At 36.9% G+C, this 24,893-nt stretch overlaps 1 protein-coding gene across 4 annotated transcripts in view; it reads right to left on the bottom strand.

The window, feature by feature from the left end:
- Pex5l (peroxisomal biogenesis factor 5 like) overlaps positions 1-24,893 on the bottom strand; it is a 169,895-nt gene that overhangs the window by 38,094 nt on the left and 106,908 nt on the right. For 2 of the 4 annotated variants that reach the window (XM_090342489.1, XM_090342486.1), the window contains 3 exons: positions 23,687-23,813; positions 22,736-22,832; positions 18,552-18,647 (listed from right to left, as the gene is read on the bottom strand). In XM_090342489.1, coding sequence (XP_090198615.1) covers positions 18,552-18,647; positions 22,736-22,832; positions 23,687-23,813 — 320 coding nt within the window. The remainder of the gene's footprint in view (positions 1-18,551; positions 18,648-22,735; positions 22,833-23,686; positions 23,814-24,893) is intronic. The other 2 variants (XM_090342487.1, XM_090342484.1) reach the window with 1 other exon arrangement.

Genomic DNA, 24,893 nt, shown 5'->3' on the forward strand with positions numbered 1-24,893 from the left:
AGTTTATGCTTTACAAATAAAATCCAACTAGATTATTTAACTAAATTGTTGTGATTTTGTCTTTTATCATTTCTTCTTGAGTCAGTCTGGCAAATTATATATATATTATGATAAAATTATGACCTTTTCCTATTTGCCTTTACTAGTTTCTACTTGCTTTTACTACTTTTACATTTTGTTTTTTTGTTGGTGCTAGCCTGAGATCGTGATACTCTGCCTCCATCAGATCTTGGATCTTATCTTGGTACAGGATGTATACCACCACTTTTTTGCCTGGATTGGCTTCAAACTCAGTCCTCTCCTGTCTGCCTCACACTTAGTTGGGATATGAGTCACTATGACTGGCCAAATTTTTACATTTTATTGTATCATTGATTTTACAGTTGCATGTTATTTTTGTATTTACAAATGCTAATAAATATTTTCTCTGCCTGAACAATACATTTTAGATTCAGAATGCAATCGATACATTTTTATTAAAGAATTTATTAACATTGATTTTTACATCATATTTCAAATGATATATTAAACAAGTGTTCAATAAGGGAATCTCTATATGCAATTACTGGAATGTAGATTTTAAAACATAACTGAAATTAAGCTGAGGGTTTGAATGTCATAGACACATATCAATCTATGTATTAAAACATTATGTCTATAGAGTCACAAATTTTTATGTCTATGTAGTTGTGTTTATATTTCCAATAGCATGTCCATAGCATTGGCAACATGAATAATGAGTCCTCGCTCTTGTACTGTTTGGATCTAATAGCCACATATTAAGGATACCATGTGCCTTTTGTTCCTTTGGTCTTAACTTGTCTCACTCAACATGATTCGCTCTATATTCATCCACTTCCCTGTGAATGCCATTATTTTATCTTGTCTATTGGCTATGTAGAATTCTATTGTATATATACATATATATATATCACATTTTTTTGTATCCATTCATCTGCAGTAGGGCATCTGGATTGTTTCCATTGCCTGGCTATTATGAATAGTGCAGAGAAGAACATAGCTGAGCAGGTGTCCTTATCATATCATGGGCTATGATGCTCACAATTGTTACATTTTTAAAGTCTATTTTGAAAAATGAATTTGTTGGCTGAGAGTTTGGCCTAGTGGTAAAATGCTTGCCTAACATGCACAAAAACCTGAGTTCTATTCCTTGGTACCACATACATAGAAAAGGTAGAAGTGGTGCTGTGACTCAAGTGGTAGAACATTAGCCTTGAGGAAAGCCCAAGGACAATGGCCAGGCCCTGAGTTCCGTCCCCAGGAATGATCAAAAAATGAATTTGTCTTCCTACATATGATAGTTATTTTTCCTTTGCTTGTGTGTGTGTGTGTGTGTGTGTGTGTGTGTGTGTGTGTGTGTGTACTGGAGATTGAAATTAGGGCCTCATACTCTCATTCTGATCTTTTTTTTTTGCTCGACTAATGTTCTGCCACTGGAACCATGCTTCTATGTCTTTTGGGTGGCTAATAGGAGAAGGGTCTCTTGGATTTGCCATCAGGAGTTAGCTTCATACCTGGATCCTCAGATCTCAGTTTCCTGAGCAACTAGGTTGACAGGTATAGGCAACTAGCAACTGGAAAACTTCCTTTATTGATTGCATTTGTTATTTTTTTTTATAACTGTGACAAGATGCATGAGACAGCAACTTATGAGGAGGAAATGTGTATTTTGGCTCAGAATGTCAGGCTTTGATCAGCTGGCTCTTTCACTGGGGTCTGTGGTGGCAGAACACCATGGCAGGAGCATCAGGCAGAAAATATGTTTCTCCATAGAACCACAAGGATGCAAAGAGGGAGACAAGGTGGGGCAAGAGTCCTGATCTTCAGATCTTTCCCTAGTGGGCTGACTTCCACTAGGCCCCACAATCTCCCAATATACAGCATTTTGACAAACACTCCAGATCCAAACCACAACCTTGATTTGGATATATTCAGCATTCTTCCTTCATAGTTTCTTCTTTGCCTTTATTTTTATTTATTTATTTATTTAAGTTGGTCCTGGGGCTCTGAACTCCAGGCCTGACCATTGTCCCTGAGCTCTTCAGCTCAAGCCTAGCACTCTACCACATTGAGCCAGAACACCACTTCTGGTTTTTTTGATGGTTAATTGGAGAAAAAGAATCATTTTAGTGTCTGGGTTGGCTTCGAACCATGATCCTTAGATCTTAGTCTCCTGAGTATCTAGGATTACAGGTGTGAGCCAGCAGTGCCCAGCTGCTTTTGTTTTTTGAGACAGTCTTGATATGTCCTGGAACTCACTGTGTTGTCTCAGGTGACTGCAAGTTTATAATTCTCCTTCCATATGCTGGGATTATATGTGTATTCCATCATGCTAAGCTTTTTTTTTAAACATTCTCCAGTCTCTGTGATATCTTTGTACTAGTTATATTTGCTATCTTTTACTCATGTTTTCCTTTCCTACTTATTTTGGAGTAAATCATTCTGAGATTGTATATTTTTGGAAAATGTTTTGAGGTTTGGCTGGTGAAACATTTCTTTTGAGAACATGAATGTGTGCACATGTGCATTTGCCTAAGTGTATTTGGCTGGTGTCTAGAGGGGTTTCACTCTAGGAGCTACTTCCTTTTCTTAGGTTGATATTCTGAGAATCATATGGACATTGAGTTAAAGCTGAACTTGCATAAAAACTTATTTGTCCCCAATTCTCTTGAGAATTCTTTACCCTAACTTTATACATTTTAGAAATGCTCAAAGTATCTGGACTGTTAATGCATATTTACCCATGATCAATAACTGATTTAACTCTCTCTAATTTATTTATTTTTTCACTGAAATGTAATCATTCGAGTTCTGTGAAGTTTTAAAAACTCAAGTTGCCACTTCGTTTATTATCACCAGAGTGCCTGAAAAAATTTGTAGCTGCCAGTTAATGGACTTTGCTTACTGGAAGGAGCTGTGGTTTAAATATTTTCTTACATGCTGAATTTATGTTCCTGCTTCACACTTTTAGCCTCTGAGGTCTCTTACTCTCTGTAAAGCTAATCCACAAATCAAAAGGGTGACCTTATATTTAATATTTGCATTTTATTTTTTTTAAATTTATAATTTTTTATTGTAATTAATAAAAGGGTTACATGATATTTGCCAGATAGAAGGTGCATTAATTCACATACATTGATACCCTTTCACATGTCTTGGTACCCATCACCCTCCCCCCACCCACCACCCACCCCCTGTCTTGCAATATTTGCATTTTCATATTAATACCAAATAATTATACCAAATAATTATAGTAGAATATTTAAAGGCACCCAATGTACTTTATTGCAGAACTTTCATTGTATTTTTTGTTTACTATGTTTTGATTGTTATTCATTACATTAAAATTTCATAATATTCAATCTTTAATATAAATTTTACCTTAATTTAAAATATCAATGTATGTGAAGTAATGCACCTTCCATCTGGTGAATGTAATGTAACCCTTCTATTAATTACAATAAAAAATATATGAAAAAAATAAAATATCTACTGCTCAATTTTTCAAAAGAATTTTATTTTATGGCAGAATAAATATTGTGAAAATGGCTATATTACCCCAAACAATCTACAGATTCAATCCATTCCAATATATTGCATTGTACAACTCAATACGTTGGGATATTTTCAATAAAATACCTTTTTTTCCCCCAAGAAAAACCCCAATGTCACTTTTCACAGTAAAAGCAAGAAATGTTCTAAAACTTCTGTGAAGCACAGACAACCCTAAGTAGCTCCAAAGTAATCCTGAGCAATGCTGGGGAGTACTCACAACACCTGACTTCAAATTATACAGCAGAGTCACACTAAACACAGCATGCACTGGCATGAAATCAAGTTGCAGATCACCAGAATAGAAGACCCAGAAATAAATCAACCCAAACACAGCTATCTGATTTTTTTTATAAGGGTGACAAAAATATACTTTGGAGGAGAGATATCCTTTTCTACATATGTGTTGGGAAAACTGGATATCTACTACTTGAGAAAACTGAAACTAGATCCTTACATTGCACAGGAATAAATTAAAAATGGATCAAAGGTTCAAATAGGCCCGAAAGTTTGAAAGTACCAGAGAAACTCTGGTACATAGGGACATTCTTGAGGATACTGTCAGAGGCAATGTCTTTCCTGAGCACTCTAACTGCTTGGAAAAGCAAAGCAAAAATTAATAACAATACCGCAACAAATTAAAATGCTTTTGCACAGTAAATTACTAGAACAAAAAGACAACTCACAGAATAAGAGATCATTTTCTAGCTAGTCTAGAAATAAAGGCTTAATAACCTGAATATATAAAGAAGTTAAAAACTAACAACCCAATTAATAAATCAGCAAGGTAAAATAATGTGGGGATAAATTTGATTAAAACACTCTGTATCTGTGTACATAAATTAATAAAGAAACTCTGGTACAATGCAAGTAAAGTAATTCAAGTTAAAAATTCAATTGAACTTTAATTGATAATGTTGAAATAGTTTTCCCATCTCAATGTTTTATATAATTTCCCATATAGTTTTGCAAGCACAAATTTGCTTGTTTTTCTTTTAAAAAGGAGTTCTCTAATTACTCCACTTCCTATTACTTTTGAGATGATTACACTTTTGTTTTCTGATGAAAGTTTATTAATACATACTTGTTGTGAAACTTGGTCTAAGATTTACTTTTGTTCTTTCTATTTATTTATTTTTTTTGCCAGTCCTGGGCTTGAGCTCAGGGCCTGAGCACTGTCCTTGGACTTTCTCAAGGCTAGAGCTCTGCCACTTGAGCCTGAGTACCACTTCCAGCTTTTTTTCTATGTATGTGGTACTGAGGAATCAAACCCGGGTCTTCATGCTTCATAGGCAAGCACTCTACCACTAGACCAAACTTCCAGTCCTGAGACTTACTTTTGTTCTTTCTAATGATCAGTTGTTATAGTAATCAACTTTATTTATTTTTCTCTTTTTGTCTTCTATTAACTTGTATTAATTTGAAAAAAATACAGTCATTTTAGTATATTAGTAGCTACCATTCAATTAAGTTTCAGTTTTTAATGTCTCCTATGGTTCAATAAACAAAATACAATATTGAATTCTTTTATTATTTTTCATTAATCCTTTGCCTCCTGAATACCTGAGATTACAGTGTTAGCCGTCATGTCTGTTTAGACTGGGTATTTTAAATTATGCAATATTAACATAATTCTCTCACAACTGACCTTATTGCTGCATACATGGTTTACCTGTAATCTTTCTAATTATGGATAGACACATATTTTCTTGCTGATGTCTCTTGTGTTATAGTTGCTTGAATTAATTTATTTCCTTTTTATATTTTACTGCTGGGATAATGTATAGAGGGATTACAGTTACATTCGCCAGGTAGCAGGTGCATTACTTCTCATACATTGATAACCCTTCTCATGTTTTTGTTCCAATTTCCCTCCCCCAAACCTTCCAAATCATCTTGTTTTCCCTCCTTCCCTTTCCTATTTCAAATAAACAAATTCAGAAATTAGAAAATTAAATGTCTTGTGCCAGTCTGCCTGAATATACCAATACATCCTCAAAACACTTGGCTCCAACTTCAAGTGTATTAAAAATCAACCGTGACCTTTCCTATAGCTTTTCTTTTTTTTATTGTAATTAGTAAACGGGTTACATGATATTTGCCAGATAGAAGGTGCATTAATTCACATACATTGATACCCTTTCACATGTCTTGGTACCCACTTCCCTCCCCCCCCCACACCCCCCACCCATCTTGGTTTTCCCCCCTTCCCTATCAAATTTCAAATATCCAAATACAAATAAATTCAATATATCAGATAACAAAGTGAGATACTATACCAATATGAGATAACCAAGGGACACAATGTTAAGTTTCTTTCTTGAAGTCAGAGTTTTATTTACTTTTTTTTTTACTTTTAGTAAGTTGTGTTAGTTTTCCTTGAATTCAAAGATTCTGAGTCTAACTCTGCTTGTTATTAGACTTGAAAAATTTTATTCAAAATATCTAGAGAGGCTAACATTACCATGTAGAGGAAAGCATTGTCTGTGGGTTTGACCACTGACTTCCACTATTTCTGTATTTGTTCTTGTATGCACATGGGTCATTTCTTCATCTGCAAATGAATACTATTAGCCATTAAGGTCATTTTGAGGATTCAGTGGGTTAATGGACCTGTGTGCAAACCTTAGTACAGGCTTGACAAATAAAAGATGCTTCATACCTGTGATTATAGTATAAGAGTAAATGAGATGTTGCAAAATATTTTTTTTTTTTTTGCCAGTCCTGGGTCTTGAGCTCAGGGCCTGAGCACTGTCCTTGGACTTTCTCAAGGCTAGAGCTCTACCACTTGAGCCTCAGCACCACTTCCGGCTTTTTTTTTTCTATATGTGGTACCGAGGAATCAAACCCGGGTCTTCATGCATGCTAGGCAAGCCCTTTAACCACTAGGCCAAACTCCAGGTCCGCAAAATATTTCTTGAAAAAGAAATAATTGAGTCTCTGTAATGATTCTTCCCAAGAAAGGAGAAAAGTATATATTTTAAAATATTATCCCCTCCCCCACTTTTCCCAGGGTTCTGCTGTGGCTTGCTCTCTAATGACAGCCTTTTAAGGAAGAGAGTTTCCATTATAGGTGTTAAAGCTATTGGTTGTTATGGAAACGACCTCTAAACTCTGGTAATCTAGGCTCTGGTAATCCTGTGCATGGAAGAGATTTCTCAAATGAGAAATAATTGACTGTGTTTGGTAGTAAGAGGTGGGACTACATATGGCAGCTGCTACATCATGGTACAGTATTATTGATTTTTCTTTCCTTTGGCCTTGAGGTAAGAAAACGTGAGGATTTTACTCTAAATAAAGAAATTCAGGAAAATCTCAAGATCAAGCTTCTTCAGTTTTGTTTATGAGATAGGGTATAAACAGCAACTGATATAAGTGAAAGGTTTTTGAGTGAAGATTTAATGGTTTATTAAGCACCACATGTTTCAAATGGTGACAGAAAATGTCAACTATGTTATTTAGCAAAAACACATTAAAGGGGGAGGGAAAGGGGGCAAAAACATGAGAAGGGGTATCAGTGTGCGGGAACCTACTACCTGATGAATGTAACTGTGACCTCTCTATACATTATCCCGATAATAAAATTAAATTGACACATTAAGACTGAATGGGACATACTTATCCATAGCAGTTACAAACTTAACTGTCAAATCACAAATTAATCTGCACTGTCAATTGGCTAAGTTTTCTTCCTTCAAATAGAAGTATTCAGCAAGAACTAGACTATTAAATTTTAGCTAAATGAGATTCGTTTGTTAATATTTCATAAGAAAAGGGACCAGGATTCTTTTAGTGTATTTACAGAGGGTTAAATTCCACTTTTCAACACTTTATAAACTCATATTATGCCTGTGTTTTTCCCTTCATTTACACCAAATAACTATCCAAACACTTTTTTTTTTTTTTGCCAGTCCTGCTTGGGCTCAGGGCCTGAGCACTGTCCTTGGACTTTCTCAAGGCTAGCACTCTACCACTTGAGCCTCAGCACCACTTCCGGCTTTTTTTTTCTATGTATGTGGTACCGAGGAATCGAACCCGGGCCTTCATGCATGCTAGGCAAGCACTCTACCACTAGGCCAAACTCCCGGCCCCTCCAAACACTCTTTTAAGGAGGTGGGAGAAAAAGACAAACAACACAAAGCTCACTGGCCATAGAGCTTCCAGTCGAGAGGAAGGATATGAAAATGAAAATACATAAAGGCATGAACAATATAGTTTCAGAGAATTTACAGCTACCATAGAGATACAATTATAGAAAACAACTATGAGAGAATTCTACTAGAAAAGGCAATCAAGAAAGACCTCTAAAAGGCTGGATGTTTAAGGTATGACAGAAACAACCCAGGTCAGAGCACTGCAGGCTAAGAATATAGATTGAAGGATGTAACGTCACTGAAGTGGTGAGGAGGGGCAGAGAAGATGAGGCCAGATCATACTATGGGCCTTATTTCCTTTGTGGTGGAATACTATTGACATCGATTGTAAGTAGGGAAGTAATGGGATCTACTGAACCTTTGAGAGGGGAACTGGAGTGGAGTGGTGAGAGAGCATGCTAAAGTAGTCACGCTGGAGAAAGAGTGAGAGACTGAAGCAGCAATCAGGCAAAGGAGGTTGCTGGGCTGGACTATGATTTGAACAGGGGAGGTAGTTGTGTGATTGGGTTCCATTAGAAGATGTTTTACTAGAATCTTTTGATGACTTGGCTATGAGCCTGGAGGAAGCCTGAAGGTTAATCATGGAGGATTTCTAAGTGAGCAGTTCAAGATGTCATTACAGACGCAGGGTAGACTAGTTTGGGGTGGGAAACCAAGCGTTTGGTTTTAGATTTTCAGGACATGATGGATATGAGGTCAATAGCAGTATCAGAAGAGAGTTTGGTATTTGAATGTGGATCTCTGAGGAGAGGTTTAAGTTCAATACTCTTAACAGGCATCTGGGAATAAGGGCTGTCTAAATCCACAGAGTAATAGAGATAGCTCAGGATAAAATGTAGATGGAAGAGAAGATGGATGGAAGAGGAGAAATCAGAAGATCAGAAAGGAATGATGTGTAAGGTGTATCCAATATGACCCGTTGTCAGGGACACAGTCCACATCCCATACAGATGTGTTGAAGGAAAGGTGTTTGCTTCCTCTGCCTACTTTTTCATCTCATCTCCTACTACTCCTCTCCCATCCTGAATCCTTCCCTGCCACTCACCTATGCTTCTGTACATTTGCATGAATTCCTCCCTCTGCTCTGAATAATAGTTTTTATTTTGTGTCCACTTCCTCTTACAAATGTGAATGTGTTGCCTGCTCTTCCACCAGCAGCAGCTCCTGGGAAAAACATCACCTGTCCTTGCTAGGCCAGGTGAGTCTCAGAGGATCAGGTTTTATTATGCTATATTAGAATTCTTTATTATCTTTAGCTTCTATTCAATTATTAGTAAATGGAGGACAGGACAGTAAAATGGTTTTCCATTTTACTATCTCTTGCCCCTAACCTAGGGTCTGAGAACTATCTGTCACTTAATACATGTAATAGTTACGCTCAACATCTCAAAGCTCTTCAAGCTGTCCCGGCTGCTTATGTGTTATCCTTATATTCTATGTGCAGGTTTCTGGCTAGCTTACTCAAGCCAGAAATAGTGACACACGTGCTCAAGCTTGCTATTTTGCATATACTATAAAGAATCAGAGTATTTAGAACATAATCACATACAAGTTTTATATGCGAAATGTCCTTTTGACAGAGCTTTGGAAACAAATCAAATGACTTTTTTTTTTACATTTTTGTTGATGATTCTGACTTCTTTACCTTATGTACAGTGTATTCAAGTATATATCTTAAGGAGGTGGGCAGGGCATAGAACTCAAGGGAAAAAGGGTGAAAAAATGCAGCAGCAGTGGAGCTTACTGCACACAGATGAAAGTAAACTATACAGGTCATGGGTGGAAATGACAGGAGTGAGGGACCGGCAGAGAATCAGGAAACAGAAGATATTGTACAAAAGGAAATGTACTAATTACCTGATTTCTGTAATTGTAATCTTTTTGTACATCACTTCTATAATAATAAGGTAAATTAATTAAAGAATATCACTGGTGTCAATGAGGTAAATAGCATACAGCATGGTTCAAGTCATGTCATAATGTTCTTTGGAAGTTACAGAAGCCTGTAATCCTAGCTACTCAGGAGGCTGAGATCTGAGGATCAAGGTTCAAAGCCAGTCCAGGCAGAAAAGGACCTGAGACTCTCACCTTCAATTAACCTCTAGAAAACAGGAAGTTTGGCTGAGCTGAAGAGCTCAGGGTCAATGCCCAGGCCCAGGGGTAGGGTTATAGCACTTGGGCCTGATGCCCAGGCCAAGTTCAAGCTCCAGGACCTACACAAAAAAAAGTCATCACAGTTCACTTGACTTAGGTGAAATGCTCTTATTATTTTGAAAGCACTCCATACATCGTGCAGAAATTGTGAAGAGGTCCACTGAACTGGAGTAACTTAATCAGATCACACTGCTGCTCAACTGATAACATTTTTGACAATAGGCCATATTAATATGTGTACCATGGACTTGTGAAAAATGCTGCCTTCTTGTCTGCTGGCCATGAAACTGAACCAAGCCCTTCTGTATGGTCAGATGAAGTCAAGGCTCTGACCCCAGAACTCTATAATCAGGACAGACAATTGCTTCTATTTTCACTGTAAAGGAATGGGCATAGCAGGACATTGGGCATTAGGATTGTCACAGGGAATAGCTATAAATATATAAAGTACAAATATAGCCTGAAAGCTAGGTTTAAAAGCTAAAAAGAAACTGACTTAATATTTTTTAAAGAGGGTTCAATGTTTATGTCATTCATCCTTCTTGAATCTTGGTAAAATTGTAAATAGCAACAAGGCATATTTTCAGTATGGCAAAAACATTTTGCAAGCAGCACAGACCTTGAGTATCTCCCCAGAAATTGTCTTGTGGCATATTACTTATAATTAGGTTTGTTAAGAGTAACTTCAATAACTGTATTAATGACAAGCAGGAAGGCACTATAGAGTGATAGGGAAAGTTCTGGGAAGAAAAATAAGAAAAGTTATCCTTATTTTGTGCCAGTCCAGGGCTTGAACTGAGGAGTTGGGCATTGTCCCTTAGCTTTTTCTTCTCAAGGGTGCTCTACCACTTGAGCAATAGCTCCAGTTCAGCATTTTTGTGTTGGTTAATTTGAATTGAGTCTCTTGGATTTGTCTGCCTGGGCTGGCTTTGAACTGTGATCCTCATATCTCAGCCTAATCATCTAGAAATACAAGCATGAGCCATCAGCACCTGACTCAAAGTAACAAGGATTTTAAAGACTCAATACACTGTTCTTAACAATTCCACAGACATAAAGATTAGGAATGATTTGAACAGAAATGGAAAACACATTCTGGGCAATGCAGTAGTGAGACCCATTTTAGATAGGAAAAGCCTTATTAGTGATTCATTGGTAATGCAAGAATTTAGCAGTGAAAAAGGACTGAAGTTGGTGATATAAATTCATGTAGAAATTCAATGAATCCAATCATAGCTGTATGTCTTCTTATCCTATCATGTCTTCAAAATCTTGCAACAGAAATTTAGAAACGTCAAAAAAAGAGGAAACATTCTGATAGAAATGACTACAAGACACTGACATAGGTTACCTAGGTGAGCTTTGGAATATTCTTTCACCATTGCTAAAGATAGAACTAATATTTAGGGATGGCTGGAGGCAAAAGTGTAAACTTATAGATTCAGAGACAGACATGATAGGAGAAGCACTGAGAAGTGCTCATAAGTTGACATATTGAATTGAAACCCCATTATGCAACTACTTAAAAACAATACAAAATATCTTAAAAAGAAATGTTTGAAGACATATATTTGTTTAGCCTAACTTAAACAGCACATAACTATACATGTATATATTGAAATATTGTTAGTTATACCATTCCTATGTTGTCTGTTTTTGTATCATTTAAAATAAAATTAATGTAAAAACAATATACTTTATAATACATTGTCTTATAGATAATTTTATGTATTATTAAAATTGTCAGTACAAATTTCACCACCTACACCTACTTAAAGATAATAAAAATATCGAAAAAAAGAAACTCTTACCACTTAGAGGTTAACTATTAATTCCTGTTGATTCCTTTGTATTTCCTTCCACTTGAGAGGATGGTACTCAAAGTAGTACCCCAAATAAATTTATTTTGGTGACAATACTGGGGCTTGAACTCAAGTCTTCATGCCCTTGCTTAGCTTTTTCACTTAAGCCTGGTGCTCTACCACTTGAGCACAGCTCAATTTATACAGAAATCAAGAAGCTGTGCGCGAGAAAAGGCAAGTCGCCAAAGAGATTCTGGGGAGAGGGACTAAATATCTCCTCAGGAACACAGGCATCACAAAAGGGTCTTTGTTCATTCTTTCAGGGATAAGGGAGGACAAGTGAGAAATGAGAGAAGGAATCTAAAATGAATGCATCGTATTTGTCCTATGGGGTGATCTTTCTAACTCTGCAGTGTTAGAAGGAGTTGGGAGGGTAGGTGAGGAACAAATGGAGCAGACTGTGGCTGGGGATTGTGAAGAGTAGAGTGATATAATAGAGTGATATAACCGTTATCTGTTGTTACAACGTTGTCTACATTATTCAGTTTCTGAGGGTCAGGAATTCAAGAGTATCTAAATGGAAGGCCCTGTTTTTTTTTGTTGTTGTTTTGTTTTTGTTTTTTGTTTTTCTTTTTTGCCAGTCCTGGGCTTGAGCTCAGGGCCTGAGCACTGTCATTGGGCTTTCTCAAGGCCAGAGCTCTACCACTTGAGCCTCAGCACCACTACCAGGAGTCTTGGTTCCTTGATGGTTGTTGGTAGAAGCCTTGGTTCCTAATAATCTACTTCTAAGGGTCTACATGATAGAGTAGGTGGGTTTCCCGATGGTGAGTGATCTGACAACCAGAGAGCAGAGGCCATAGTAAAGTATATGATGACAGAAGCTTCAAACTCACACTGTCTGCCTTTCATTTTATTTCATTTGCTAAAATCCCAAGACTAAGTGTATCACACACTTAGAGAAGGAGAATAAAGCTCCATAGTTTGAAGCAGGTATCCAATAATGTGTGGCCACAGGTAACATCCAAAAGGGTGAGAATTGGGGGACGATAAGTGTTCAGAAATCTAGAATTAAAGTATCTTAGTAGAATTTATTAATCTCAACTAATTACTCAAAAGAAATTTATTAATCTCAGATAATCAGTCAAAAGAATTTAAGGTAAAACATGCTGTTCTTCCCTTTTAGTATGGGATTTGTTCTGTCCTGACATCTTATTTTATTTACACATTTTATTGTTCCTTTTAAAAACAGGGTAAAAACCAGAGCTATTCAAACATGGCTTTAACTGCATAAAACAAGCAGTAAAATAATACATGTGCTACCTGGAACATTGCTTTGATATCAGAGGCAAAGGTTTCATCCTTCTATTAGTCAGAGCTTATAAATGCAGCTTAATCACCCTAGAGAAGAGATGTTTATATGAAACTGGTGTGTTCTAAGGGCAAATTGGTTATTTTTCCACTGATTTATTCAGGATACAATTTGAGGGCTTGCTTTGCAGCTGTTTCTTTAGTAGATGCCAAGAACAGAAAGGAAGATGAGATATAGTCCCATCCATTGGTGGTTACAGTGTGGACTGGGGAATGGATGTGGAAATAATGATATTGCATAATGAACTGCCCCTCAGTGATCTCCCAGTCTGCATGCATCTAATTTTTCCTTAACTCCTCCTTAAGGGCAAGGATGATTTTACTCATTTTTTAATTGTTAATACCCTGTATTGTACTTGAACCATAGGAGGAGCTCAAAGATCTCTGATGAATTTGTTACTAACCGCAATTTATTCTAAATGTAAGGCAGCTAGCCAGACTAACTAGCTAAACACAATACCAGGTGTCTATGGCTCTCATTCCTTTCTTGCTAAGAGTGACGCAGAATGTATTTTTGGCATATGGATGCAGGTGTGATATCTTCCCAGGTGACCCTCTCTCTCCTCTGCAATGGCAGTGCGGTTGTTTCTAGGAATCTCGGCTCTGAGAGGGCAGTTTCAGGCCCTCCCAAGCTACTGGGCCTCCTCCCAATTCTTTATTTCTGTTTCCTTATGTAGCTGGTGTACTGTGGAGAAAAATTAGAAGGAATCAAGGAATAAATGCCTTGTCCTTGTAGACAAGGAAGCACATTTAAAAAAATGCCCAGAATAGGTGTATCTAGTTCTTTGAAAATTACTTTGGGCTCATAGCTGAATTTGCAGTGATTTTTTTCAATAAGAGATGAGGTATAAAGGCAAAAAGACTTGCTCACAAGAGGCGTCATTAGAACTAGCAGTTCAGCGTGACCTTGAACAGACAGTTTTTGTACGTCAATGGGTTCTCAGATCATTTCCCACATGCAATAAATGGCTACATGGCATTAACTGTCTTTGCCCCCATAATAGATGCTGTATTTTAGGACATTTGAGCTAAAAATTAGTTGAATTACATACTTTTTATGTCTTGTTACAAGTGAAAAAAAAAACAAAACAGTTCATAGGGTTGGAGTTATAGCTCAGCTGGAAGAGCACTAGCCAAAAAGCCAAAGTATCAGGAAACAAGTCTTGAACCAAAACTAATGAGTCCATGACACGTAAAATAGAAAACATGCCCAATGTTAGGATAGGATTGGCTGGTAAACTCTGTAAACGACTACAGAAAAGCTGAGAAAGTGGAACAATGAGGGATGAAGTAGTTGTGAGGACTGGGTCTGGAGATCATTGAGGAGCTTGAAGAGAAGACATGCCTGCCCGAGCACATGGAGAACAATGACAAAAATAACAGACTGTGAAATAGAAGCACCATTTGAATCAGAGACTACAGAAATAGAAGGTGGATAGTTTGGAAAATTCACCTTGCTCCTTGCACAATTTTCACATGCTATTTCATTTACTAATGTTTAGAATGGCCTCAAATGAAGCAGTCTGCACTGCTATTCTTTGTACTGACATGGAGACCAAGACATTTTTTTAACTCTTTCAACAATATTATCTCTCTCATTAGTGTCTATAACTTACAATTTCCCTTATTCACAACATGACATGTGATTCTGCCAGAACATTTGGAGCACACACATAAGCCACCAGAGCGAAATGCAGCCACTCCAAAATGGCTACTGTTAGTATTTGGACACAAACTTTGTTACATTCTGAGTATATGTTTCCTCAAAGTTCCTTGGGTTGACACCTAACCCCTAAGGAGATGGTTTCAGAAGGGGGACTCCGGGAGGTAGACTCTAAAGATGGAGTCTTCAGGACAGGATTAGTGATCAGGCCAGAGAGGCCTGATGGGAAGCAGGTACTTGTCACATGAACTGAGATCCAAACCATTTTGCCTCCCATCATGGAGGACACAGCAAGATGGCACCTCTATGAGGGACTGGCCCTCACCAGTCAATGCATCTGAGCTTGAGCTCCCCAGATACCATAACGTGAGCAAAATTTAACTAATTTTTAGACATTACTCAGACTAAGGTATTTTGTCACAGTAGCCTGTTCAGACCAGTCTATACTCTCCTTATTTTCATAAAGAGCAGTGGTTCAAAATATAGACCCTGGAGTCTGGGTCATAATTATAGCTTTGTAACCTGTTAAGTGTGTGATTCTGCAATTTATCTGAATTGTTTATAAAACACCACACATCGATCTGCAATGTCTTGGCCCCTCACTTTTCTCATGCAAAATTGTGGTCAGTAATGTTGCCATCTTTTCAGCATGTCTCTGAAGATTAAAATGATGAAAGAGATGACACTGATCAAGGCATAATGCACACAATGTATGTATAAATTGACATTTTAAACTGAAACCAACTTGTGCAAAGATAATACTTGGCTGAGTATACAACATATGTTAGTCATTATGTTGTTATCACTTTACAAAATTGGGATTATATCATGAAGCAGACAGCACATATACTTAAATCAAACATTTTCAATGGGCATGCATGTTCCTAAGACTGAATCATATTACTATGTATTTTACTGGGAATTTAGTAAGTTTCTAGGTAGGAACAATCTGGAATAAATGGCTCACATGTGCACGAGGTTTCATTCTCAAATATGACCTTTCCCTACCCAACTCTGCAGTTGGCATCATTTCTCCTCATTCCTTTTGGAAAGCTTCCATATGGGAGATAAACAGAAACATTTTTAATTTGTTGGGAAACCCATATTACTATGCTTTATACATGTACATTAGAAATTCAAGCTCCTCATCTAATAGATGAGATGAGGAAAAAGTGATGTTTTCCTGTGGCCATGCTGTTAGACAGCTCCCTAAGGTTGGCTCATTTCTTTTTGTGTGCGTGTATGTTTATGCTGGAACAGGGTCTTTAACTCAGGGCCTGAGTGCTATATTTTACCCTTTTCTCTTGCTCTGCCACTTGAGCCACATCTCCAATTCTTTTTTGTGTTTTTGTCGATTGTGGGACTTGAATAATGGGCCTGGGCATTGTCCCTGAGCTCTTCGTTGCAAGGCTACCGCCCTATCCCTTGAGCCATGGTGCCACTTCTGGTTTTTCTGGTGGTTAATTAGAGATAAGAGTCTCATAGACTTTAGTGCCGGGCTGGCTTTGAACTGAAATCCTCAGATCTCAGCCTCCTGAGTAGCTAGGATTACAGGCGTGAACCAGCACACTCAGTGCCACATCTCCAATTCTGTCTTGTTAGTTAATTGGAGAGTCTCAGTAACTTTGTTGTCTGGGCTGGCTTTGACCATATTTCAGCCTCCTGATTAGTTAAGATTACAAACTTGAGCCACCTACTCTTAGCAAATCAACTCTGTGTGTGTGTGTGTGTGTGTGTGTGTGTGTGTGTGTGTGTGCACTAGTCGTGGGACTTGAATTCAGGGTCTATATGCTATTTATTGGTGTTTTCTTCTCAAGGCTATTGCTTTACCACTTGAGCCGTAGCTTCACTTCCTTATTTCTTTAGCTTCTAGTCTGTCAGATAGTGCATGTAGGCAGTCAACATATTTCTGGGCCTGGCCCCAGAGAGTGACAAGGAAAGCCAAGACATAGCAATTTGGTGAGGTGGTCATCATATAGAGAAAGGATTAAGCTAACTTCACCCCGCTCCAGAGGTAACAAAAACATGAACTCAGTAGGCCAACAGCAGCATAATACAAGTAAGAAACTCTTCATAATTAGTATTAGCTAAAACTGAAATGGGTTCTCATGGAAAGAAATGAATCACCCCTAATTGTAAGGAAGAATTGGTCAAGAGTTTTAAAGGGAAAAATGTAAGGTCTCTACAAAAATAAGATTAAATGATTTGGGGAATATCTTGACAGGTGGGTAGTTATGTTTTCCTTATTGATTGTTACTTTGTGGTTTTTTCAGGAGAAATTCATTACCTTTCTCATTATAAATGGCACTAGATAAATGCTAATGTCTTCCTTGACCCAAAATTCTGTGCTTTAGCATAATGATTTGAGTGCTAATTCAGTGTGCTACACACAGTAGGAGTTCAAAAGATAAATTTAAATTAGCTATTAAGTCTGGAAAATCGACATTCAAGATAAATTAAGCTACAGGCTCCATGCATGGGAACAATTTGATTGAACTCAGCTGGTCTCAACCAACTATCTCGGTCACACTAAGAATATTAAATATTCATTAACTTTTTTAAGTAGAAAAAGTTAAAATTAAAAGAGGAAATTTGAATGGATTTTAATGTGGTGAGATAAAAAGTGTTCTGTGTAGTAATCTATCAGAATTAGCTGTTTAATTCTGTTTTTTTGTTGTTGTTGTTTTGTTTTGCTTTGTAAAAATGCTTAAACTGCTTGACCGCAGGCATGTGGTGTTTTCCTGGAGAGCAGGACCACCTGTGTGTGGCGCTCTCCTTTAAAAGCTCAGCCCCAAGGAAGCTTGTGGCTGCTCTCTATCAGCCTGAAAGTGGAGTGTAGCCACTGTGCTGCTATTAAACTGACTCCTAGCTCCATTCACTGAATGCTGGTGACTCTATTGCTAGGGGGTCCAGGGACCCCAAAATGACCGGGATATTACATTTGGCTTTTGATTTTCTAAATTGTTATATGAAATTTTGTCCCAGGATAAAATAAATCCTTAAATGAAGATGAGAATATGCACGTATTGCATCTCAAGTTGAGAATTATGGACTGAGAGTCTTTGCATCATCATTCTATCTGAAATCTAGGTTAAGACATCATAGAAATGGAGAACATTCCAAGAACACCTTCATTTCTCCAGATTTCACATCAGTAATGAAAGTGGCGGTCTATCAAGCTCATACTTGAGTTCTGTGAAAAACTCTGCTGCCAAAGCAACCAAAGCTCTGATGAGCTTACCAGCTCACATCTGTGATCACTCAGCTCTTCCAGCCAGAAGAGAATGGATTAAAACATAGAAAAAGACCATGTCTGACTTTTCTTTGGCTTCCTCCCTATTCCCATTAGAATATTATTATATTCAATATTCAAATTCAGTATTTCGCTTTACTTCTCAACAATATTTCAGATAATAATAACAAATGATCATATCTCAGGTTAACCACAGTCCAAGTAATGCCTTTTCTCAACTAACTAGAAAACGATAATACCCAAAGGCAGGAAGATGGTCAAATTTCAGACATTGCTCTTGGTGTCACCGAGAGACTTAGCAAATACACGGCAATGTTCACCACAGAACCCAGAGAGGCTCTTTCTCACAAAGCCATTGCTAATCGTCATAGAATTGGCACAAAAGGTGACATCTATTTTCTTCCCAGATGTGAAATCAAAGGTTTGTTGGCACCACATCCTATTTTGACAGTCATAATCAGATTTCCGATTCATATATATATATATATATATATATATATAATAAGGCTCATGTTATACTTGTTTGATTTTTTTTTGATGGCATTATGAGAAACACTAAAAAGAAAAGTATGTTTTTGAAGTACCTCCACTGCTGCCTTTGCTCTTTCAAATTCTTCTTCCAAGGAGTGGTTTCTGGAAAGTAATGCACTTCCCCAGCGATGTTCTTTGGTTAGTCGAGCCTGAAATAAACCACATATGAAGTATTATAATATTAGATTACATGACATAAATGACTGTTATTTATTTTCTCCTCTTATTTTCCCAGAAGCATTTCCAATTAGTGTTGTTTTTGGAGTATCTTTCAAGATTAATGCCCCTAGTCATGTTCAAACTATGAACATACTTTGAACATACTTCTTCTGTAAGTCTGGATCCCAAGAACTGACACTGAAGTGAAATCCCCCACTCAATTCTAGTATGTGGCTTTGATAATCTCTATTAGAAGGTTAGATCTAAAAGGTTAGTAGTCTGGATAGAAGTGTGGTTTCCAGGTCTGTCTCACATACAGAGCAGGTCCTAACACAGATCTGCTTTCCTTTGCCTTGTGTACTGGCACTGTCTTGTATCCTGTATCTCAGAATACTGCCCTCTGTGAAGTAATTGTGTCATTTAGACAAAAATATGTCTGATAAGGCCAACAGCTTTGATGAATCACAGCTAAGGTGACATATATCTTAATTTAGCTAAATGCAAATGTTTTGAAAAAAATCACAAAAAATAAGAGATGTTCTTGTAGACCATACCTAGAGCCTCAATGTAGTTAATCTCATATTTACTCATGCATAAGCAGAATATAGCAATATATTTTAAAAACTGAACACAAATGGTGTACTATTCTGTAATTCACTTGATTTTTCACTCAACAATAAACATATCTAGTACTTTTGAGTTCGCTGACTTATAGGTGGTAGGGGTTTTGTCTTTGTATTTTTTACTTTTTTTCTTTTTCTTGGTGTTAACTCAGGGCTATATGCTTGCTAGGTAGGTGCTCTACCACTTGAGTTATGCTCTCAGCCCCTTCTGCTTTTACTTATTTTTAGGTAGTATCTCATGCTTCTTCTAGAGCTGGCTGAGACTGAAATCTTCCTGTCTACACTTCCTATGTAGCTGGTATTACCAGCATTCGTTTGGCTAATCCTACCTAGGTCTTGAACTCAGGGCCTGGGCACTGTCCTTGAGATTTTGTGCTGAAGTAGTTAGTACTCTACCTCTTGTGCCTTCATTCCATTTGGCATCACCACTTGCAGAATACATGAACAGAATTATGATTCAAGTCAGCCATGACAAAAAAAAAAGAGAGAGTATCTGAAAAACAACTAAAGAGAAAATGTCTGGGGTGTGTGGCTCAAGTGGCAGAGCACATGAATGAACAGTAAGCATAAAGCCCCTAACAGATAAAATACATTTACAATAAAACACAATGAATAAAATAAATAAAAACAAAATTAAAAAATCATAATGAGATATCACTTCACAAATGTTAGAAGGACTATCATCAAAAAGATCTGGAAGAAATACCGAAGGCAGTATTCTGAGACTTCCTTTCTATGTCTTAGCAAGAAAATAAGAAACATCATAAATATTCACATTGTGAGCATTAAATTTATTTGTGATTCTGAAATACATTTTTTTAAGTTTTATTTTGGTGAGTCAAGAGTAGCTTTTTCTCTAAGCTGGATGGACCTTGGAATTATTTAGTATGCATTAAAGTCTTCACACCTTTATTTATTTTTTGATGTTTCTTTTTTATTGTAATGTATAGAGGGGTTACAATTATATTCTCCAGTTAGTAGGTACATTACTTCTCACACATTGATACCCCTTCTGATGTTTTTTGTCCCCATTTCCCTGCCCCCATCCCCTCCCAATCATCTGGTTTCCCCCATGTTATTTCTCTTTTCTTTTGTTGACCTTTGGTTAATCTCATATTGTTACAGTATCCGACTTTGTTACCTGGCCTATTGTATATATGTTTGTTTATTTGAAATAGGATAGGGAAAGGGAAAATATGTTAAGTATGGCTTGTAAATAGCCCATCACCTGTTGATTCACTCCCTCCGTTTAAGAGCAGGCCAGCAACCAGTTTTGGTGAGCTGAAATGCTCTATGTGAATGATCTGTAAGTCCATAAAACAACTGTCTTTGATAACAAGTAGATTAATTTGTGTACCCCCTTGCTTCTCTGTTTGGATGAGCTGCTGTTTCAGGTATAGTATTCAACCTCAATGCATGAAGGTTTTCTAATTAAATCAAAATTGGAATTCACAGAATAGCATGCATTTCTTAGTTGTAGTAAATCTTACTGAATTGATAATGTTTATTTTTATATTAAAAAAGAACCATGGAAGAAGTAAATACTTTAGAAATAACTGTCTTGAGGGACTCACTAAACCTGTCTTAGACAGAGAACTACTGTAGTGTATTTTTTTGTGATTATTTTTTTAATTAAAGAATTTATTAACATTGATTTTTACATCATATTTCAAATGACAAGTTTAACAAACAAGTGTTCAAGAAGGGAATACTGTAGTGCACTTTAAAGGGTATTTTGGAAGGTAGTGTTAGAAACTGTGTACCAATTTTCCAAAGCACAGTATGTCCCTTAAAGCAGAGCTGGTTAGTGGGTAAGATGAGGGATGGTGCGTCCTGTGGTGGGATGGAATCACACAAGCAGTGGGAGGGCAGCAGTCACTAGGATAATAAGGTAAATGCATTGTGGGTTTCTATGGCAACCAAGGACCCCAGCTGCTCCTCTGCCCTAGCTTGGTGTAGAACAGCCCACCTGTGCCAAGTCTTGCCCTGCTTTAAAAACAAATGTTTTATCACTACATTAAATTGTTTCAAGGATTCCAGTTTATGACACAGTACCAATTACTTTAGGTGAGTCTTAAATCTCTACCGCACTTATCAGGAAATGTTTTTCTAGTAAGTGCCTTAATATTTTTCATTTTTTAGAAAGCTACATTTAGAATGAGCACAAAGAAAGAAAATACAGTTTCATGTTACACTGACAATTTATTAAGGTTTACAGGACTATTTATTCAGGAAGTTAGTTGACTTGTTTTCCAGGTGTGTTCTGGGAACACTAATGTCTTCTCTCCTGGAGGAGGAGGTGTGTTAGGAAGGCTTCCATTTTCTTAGAGCTTCTACTGTACTGTGGCCTCTCTGGCACTGAATGATTGTGGGTCCATACATTAATTTCTTTATTTTACTGTGTTCTAGTTCCCTTATCTATACAATGGGAGCAAATGGGCCAATGTATACTAGAAACTCAAATCATCACATAGAGTGACACTTGCCATTTTCAATATTATCCATTTTATTTCACTTCAGCTAACTTATTTTTCTTAATCTCAACACCTTATCTAGAAAACTCAAGAAAGTCTCTTGCTTATCCCACTTATATTCCCTAAGTGAGCAATTATACCTTAATTGGACCCCAGAATAAATCAACACAGGCACGTAGTTCAGAGATCTCAGGTTAAGGCAATACCCTTGCCACTTGTCATAGGGGATGGAAAGACTGAGACTGATATCAGCATTAGTACCATAGAATAGATAACCTTAGCTATAAGAAAGAATAAACCCATTGCCAGTTATACTGGAGTGAGATCAAGCAGTGGACAGGCAGACTTATTCCATACACTAGCACCACCAGTGACTGCGCTAGGAAAAGATGTGTGCATTCACTGAGACTGAGTGCTTTTGAGGACTGTCTATAAATGATCTTTAAAATGCATGGAATTATTTGAATTTTAGGTATAAATGAAAAGCACATTAATAAGTCCCAAATAGCTTTGTGGGCACTCATAGTGGCAGTTGATCTTCTTGTCATTACTGATAATACAAGAACAATATTATTATGCTATGAAATTTATTTTAATGTGACAGTCAGAATAATAATGTGTATAATACCTGGTTCCATGGGGCATAGATCTGAACACTTTTTTTTTGGTTCTTGTAACACCCATAGTGTTAATACTAGAGTAGAACCAGATTTTGTATTGTGAAATACTGGCACAGTCAATGGCAGAACAAGGGAAATGTGCTAAGTACACAGTGAATTCATTAGCATATTTCCCAGCCAAATATGTATATATGTATATATATAATCAGTTATTGTAGCATTGAGATAGCTACTGAGTAAGAAAGCAGAATTCAAAAAAAATATTTAGAACTTTTGTAAAAATTGAAAACGCTTAAGTGAACTATTCATATGACATCATCTACTTGAACAGATGGATTTTCTGGATACTTGGCTTTATTACCTGTGCTGGGGCCACTAATTCCAACTCTGAAGCTGACTCAGAGTTGAGGGCACTCTTACCACCACTCAGCTCAGGCTGAGACCTGTGTTCTGAGGACCTAGGAGGGAAGCATGACAGGAACAGATGTCATTGAGAGCAAATTCAGTTTGAAATCCACCCAAGAAACATAGTTAATTTGAATCACTGAAACACAGGATAATGAACTTCTCATCAGAGTTCTGGTGAAAAAGAAAAAAAATGTATGAATTCCCATTATTATGACCATTTAGTTAAGTGGCCACAATGTGCTAAGTGTTATTGCTTTCATTTAAAATTTAGCTCACTTTATAGGCAGAAGAAAAAATAAACACAAAGCCATTTGGTTTCATAGAATTTCATTTCATGAAAAAAACAGTGTCTTTTTGTGGGGGACATTTCACAATGTATCTCTAGGTTGAACTTGAAATATTATAATAAACTGAAGATGGGAATGGGCAAGAAGAAGCTGAAATGGAAAACTGCCGTTCTGACTCATAAACACAGTGAAATGAAATGATCAGATTTTCTCAAAGTATTCATCAATTACCCTTAACTATTGTATTATATGACAGTGGATGATTGTGAAAGCCAGAGAAGATTTTCTGTATAATCAGAAAACTTAACTAGCATCGATGTACCATGTTACATACTTTTCTCTCACATCTTTGTGACTATCTCAACAAATCAACAAATGTTCAATCATTACATGCCTCAAATCCTTATTGACTGAATTTAATTAATTCTTGACAATTCACTTGAAACAATTTAGTGTTTTTAGAAGCCAAATCAATTAGTATTGATTTATGAGGTTATTATATGTGACAGTAAGTATATGGATTAATTTAACTAATTGGCTATTTCAGTAAGTACATGGAAGAAACACTCATATAGTTGACACATACATGGCTATTTTCTTAGGTCAAATTACCTTACCATAAAAGCTCTTTTGATCCAGTTCTAGATGAACATGATTTTCTCTCTGCCATTGGATGCCCCTTGCTATTTCGATCTCCATGAAACTTAACGTCATCCCATTTTTCCAGCTGTGTTTGAATGTCTACTAAGAGGTAAGAAATGGGTGAGGGAGCCAGGGAGAGAGAATGAGGTGAAGATAATAAAGAGATGGATTAAGATTGAAAAGTTTGATCTAAGCAAGTGTTACTCCCACACATAAAAGATCCAAGACCACCTTTGACCTTTTCAATATGCCATTGAAATTTAACTAAAGTATATGAAACTAAATTAAATGACAACTATTAAGATAAATTGGATTGTTTCTTTTTATAATTGAAGCAATCAAGGTGTGTGTGTGTGTCCGTGTGTACTAGGGCTTGAACCCAGGGCCTCATTTGGCTCAATTGCTTAAGGCTGGCACTCTACCATTTAAACCACACCTCCACTTTCCAGATTTTTGCTGGTTAATTGGAAATAAGACTCTCTCAGATATGTTTGTCTGGGTTGGCCCTGAACTGTGGTTCTCAAATCTCAGTCTCCTGAGTAGCTAGAATTACAGGCTTGAGACATCAGCACCAAGCTCAAGTTGTTTTTACCTGAATGAAATTTGAGAACAATAGTGTATGGGGTCTGATATAGGATCTGTGGGCTATGGAAGATGTATGTGGAATCTATCAACCAGTTTCCAGAAGGGAAGCTTTAGGGCCCTTCTAGACATGGTTCTACAGAGAAATTTTGCTTAAATGATAAACGGGGTGGGAAGAAACCCAAACAGGTTACATCCTTGACATTTCACTAATGAAATGAGCATATATATATATATACATATATGAATATGATGGAAAGAAAGTGCCAAAAGAATTCAAGAACCACCACCGCATTGTGGTCTCATTCTAACAGATGAAGACTTTGGTTGGATTCTGTCTCAATGATGGGTATGTGACTGAACAAACTTCTTTATCTTGGGGCTCTGTTTTTCACTAATAAACTGATAGGTTTTCAGTTGATGCCCTCCAAGGTCTTCTTTTAAACAAATTATAACAAAATAACAAAAATATCAGTTTTACATGAATAATTTAGTGATGTTAGTACAATCATATTGTAATATAGCCACTAGTTATCTCAATGTTTTAGTATTCTAAACTGTCATTATTCACTAACTCATCATCTCCTCCTCCTAAACTCT

This window comes from Megascapheus bottae, chromosome 1 (assembly GCF_031878675.1).
Source record: "Megascapheus bottae isolate mThoBot1 chromosome 1, mThoBot2.hap1, whole genome shotgun sequence".
Classification (NCBI taxonomy): domain Eukaryota; kingdom Metazoa; phylum Chordata; class Mammalia; order Rodentia; family Geomyidae; genus Megascapheus; species Megascapheus bottae.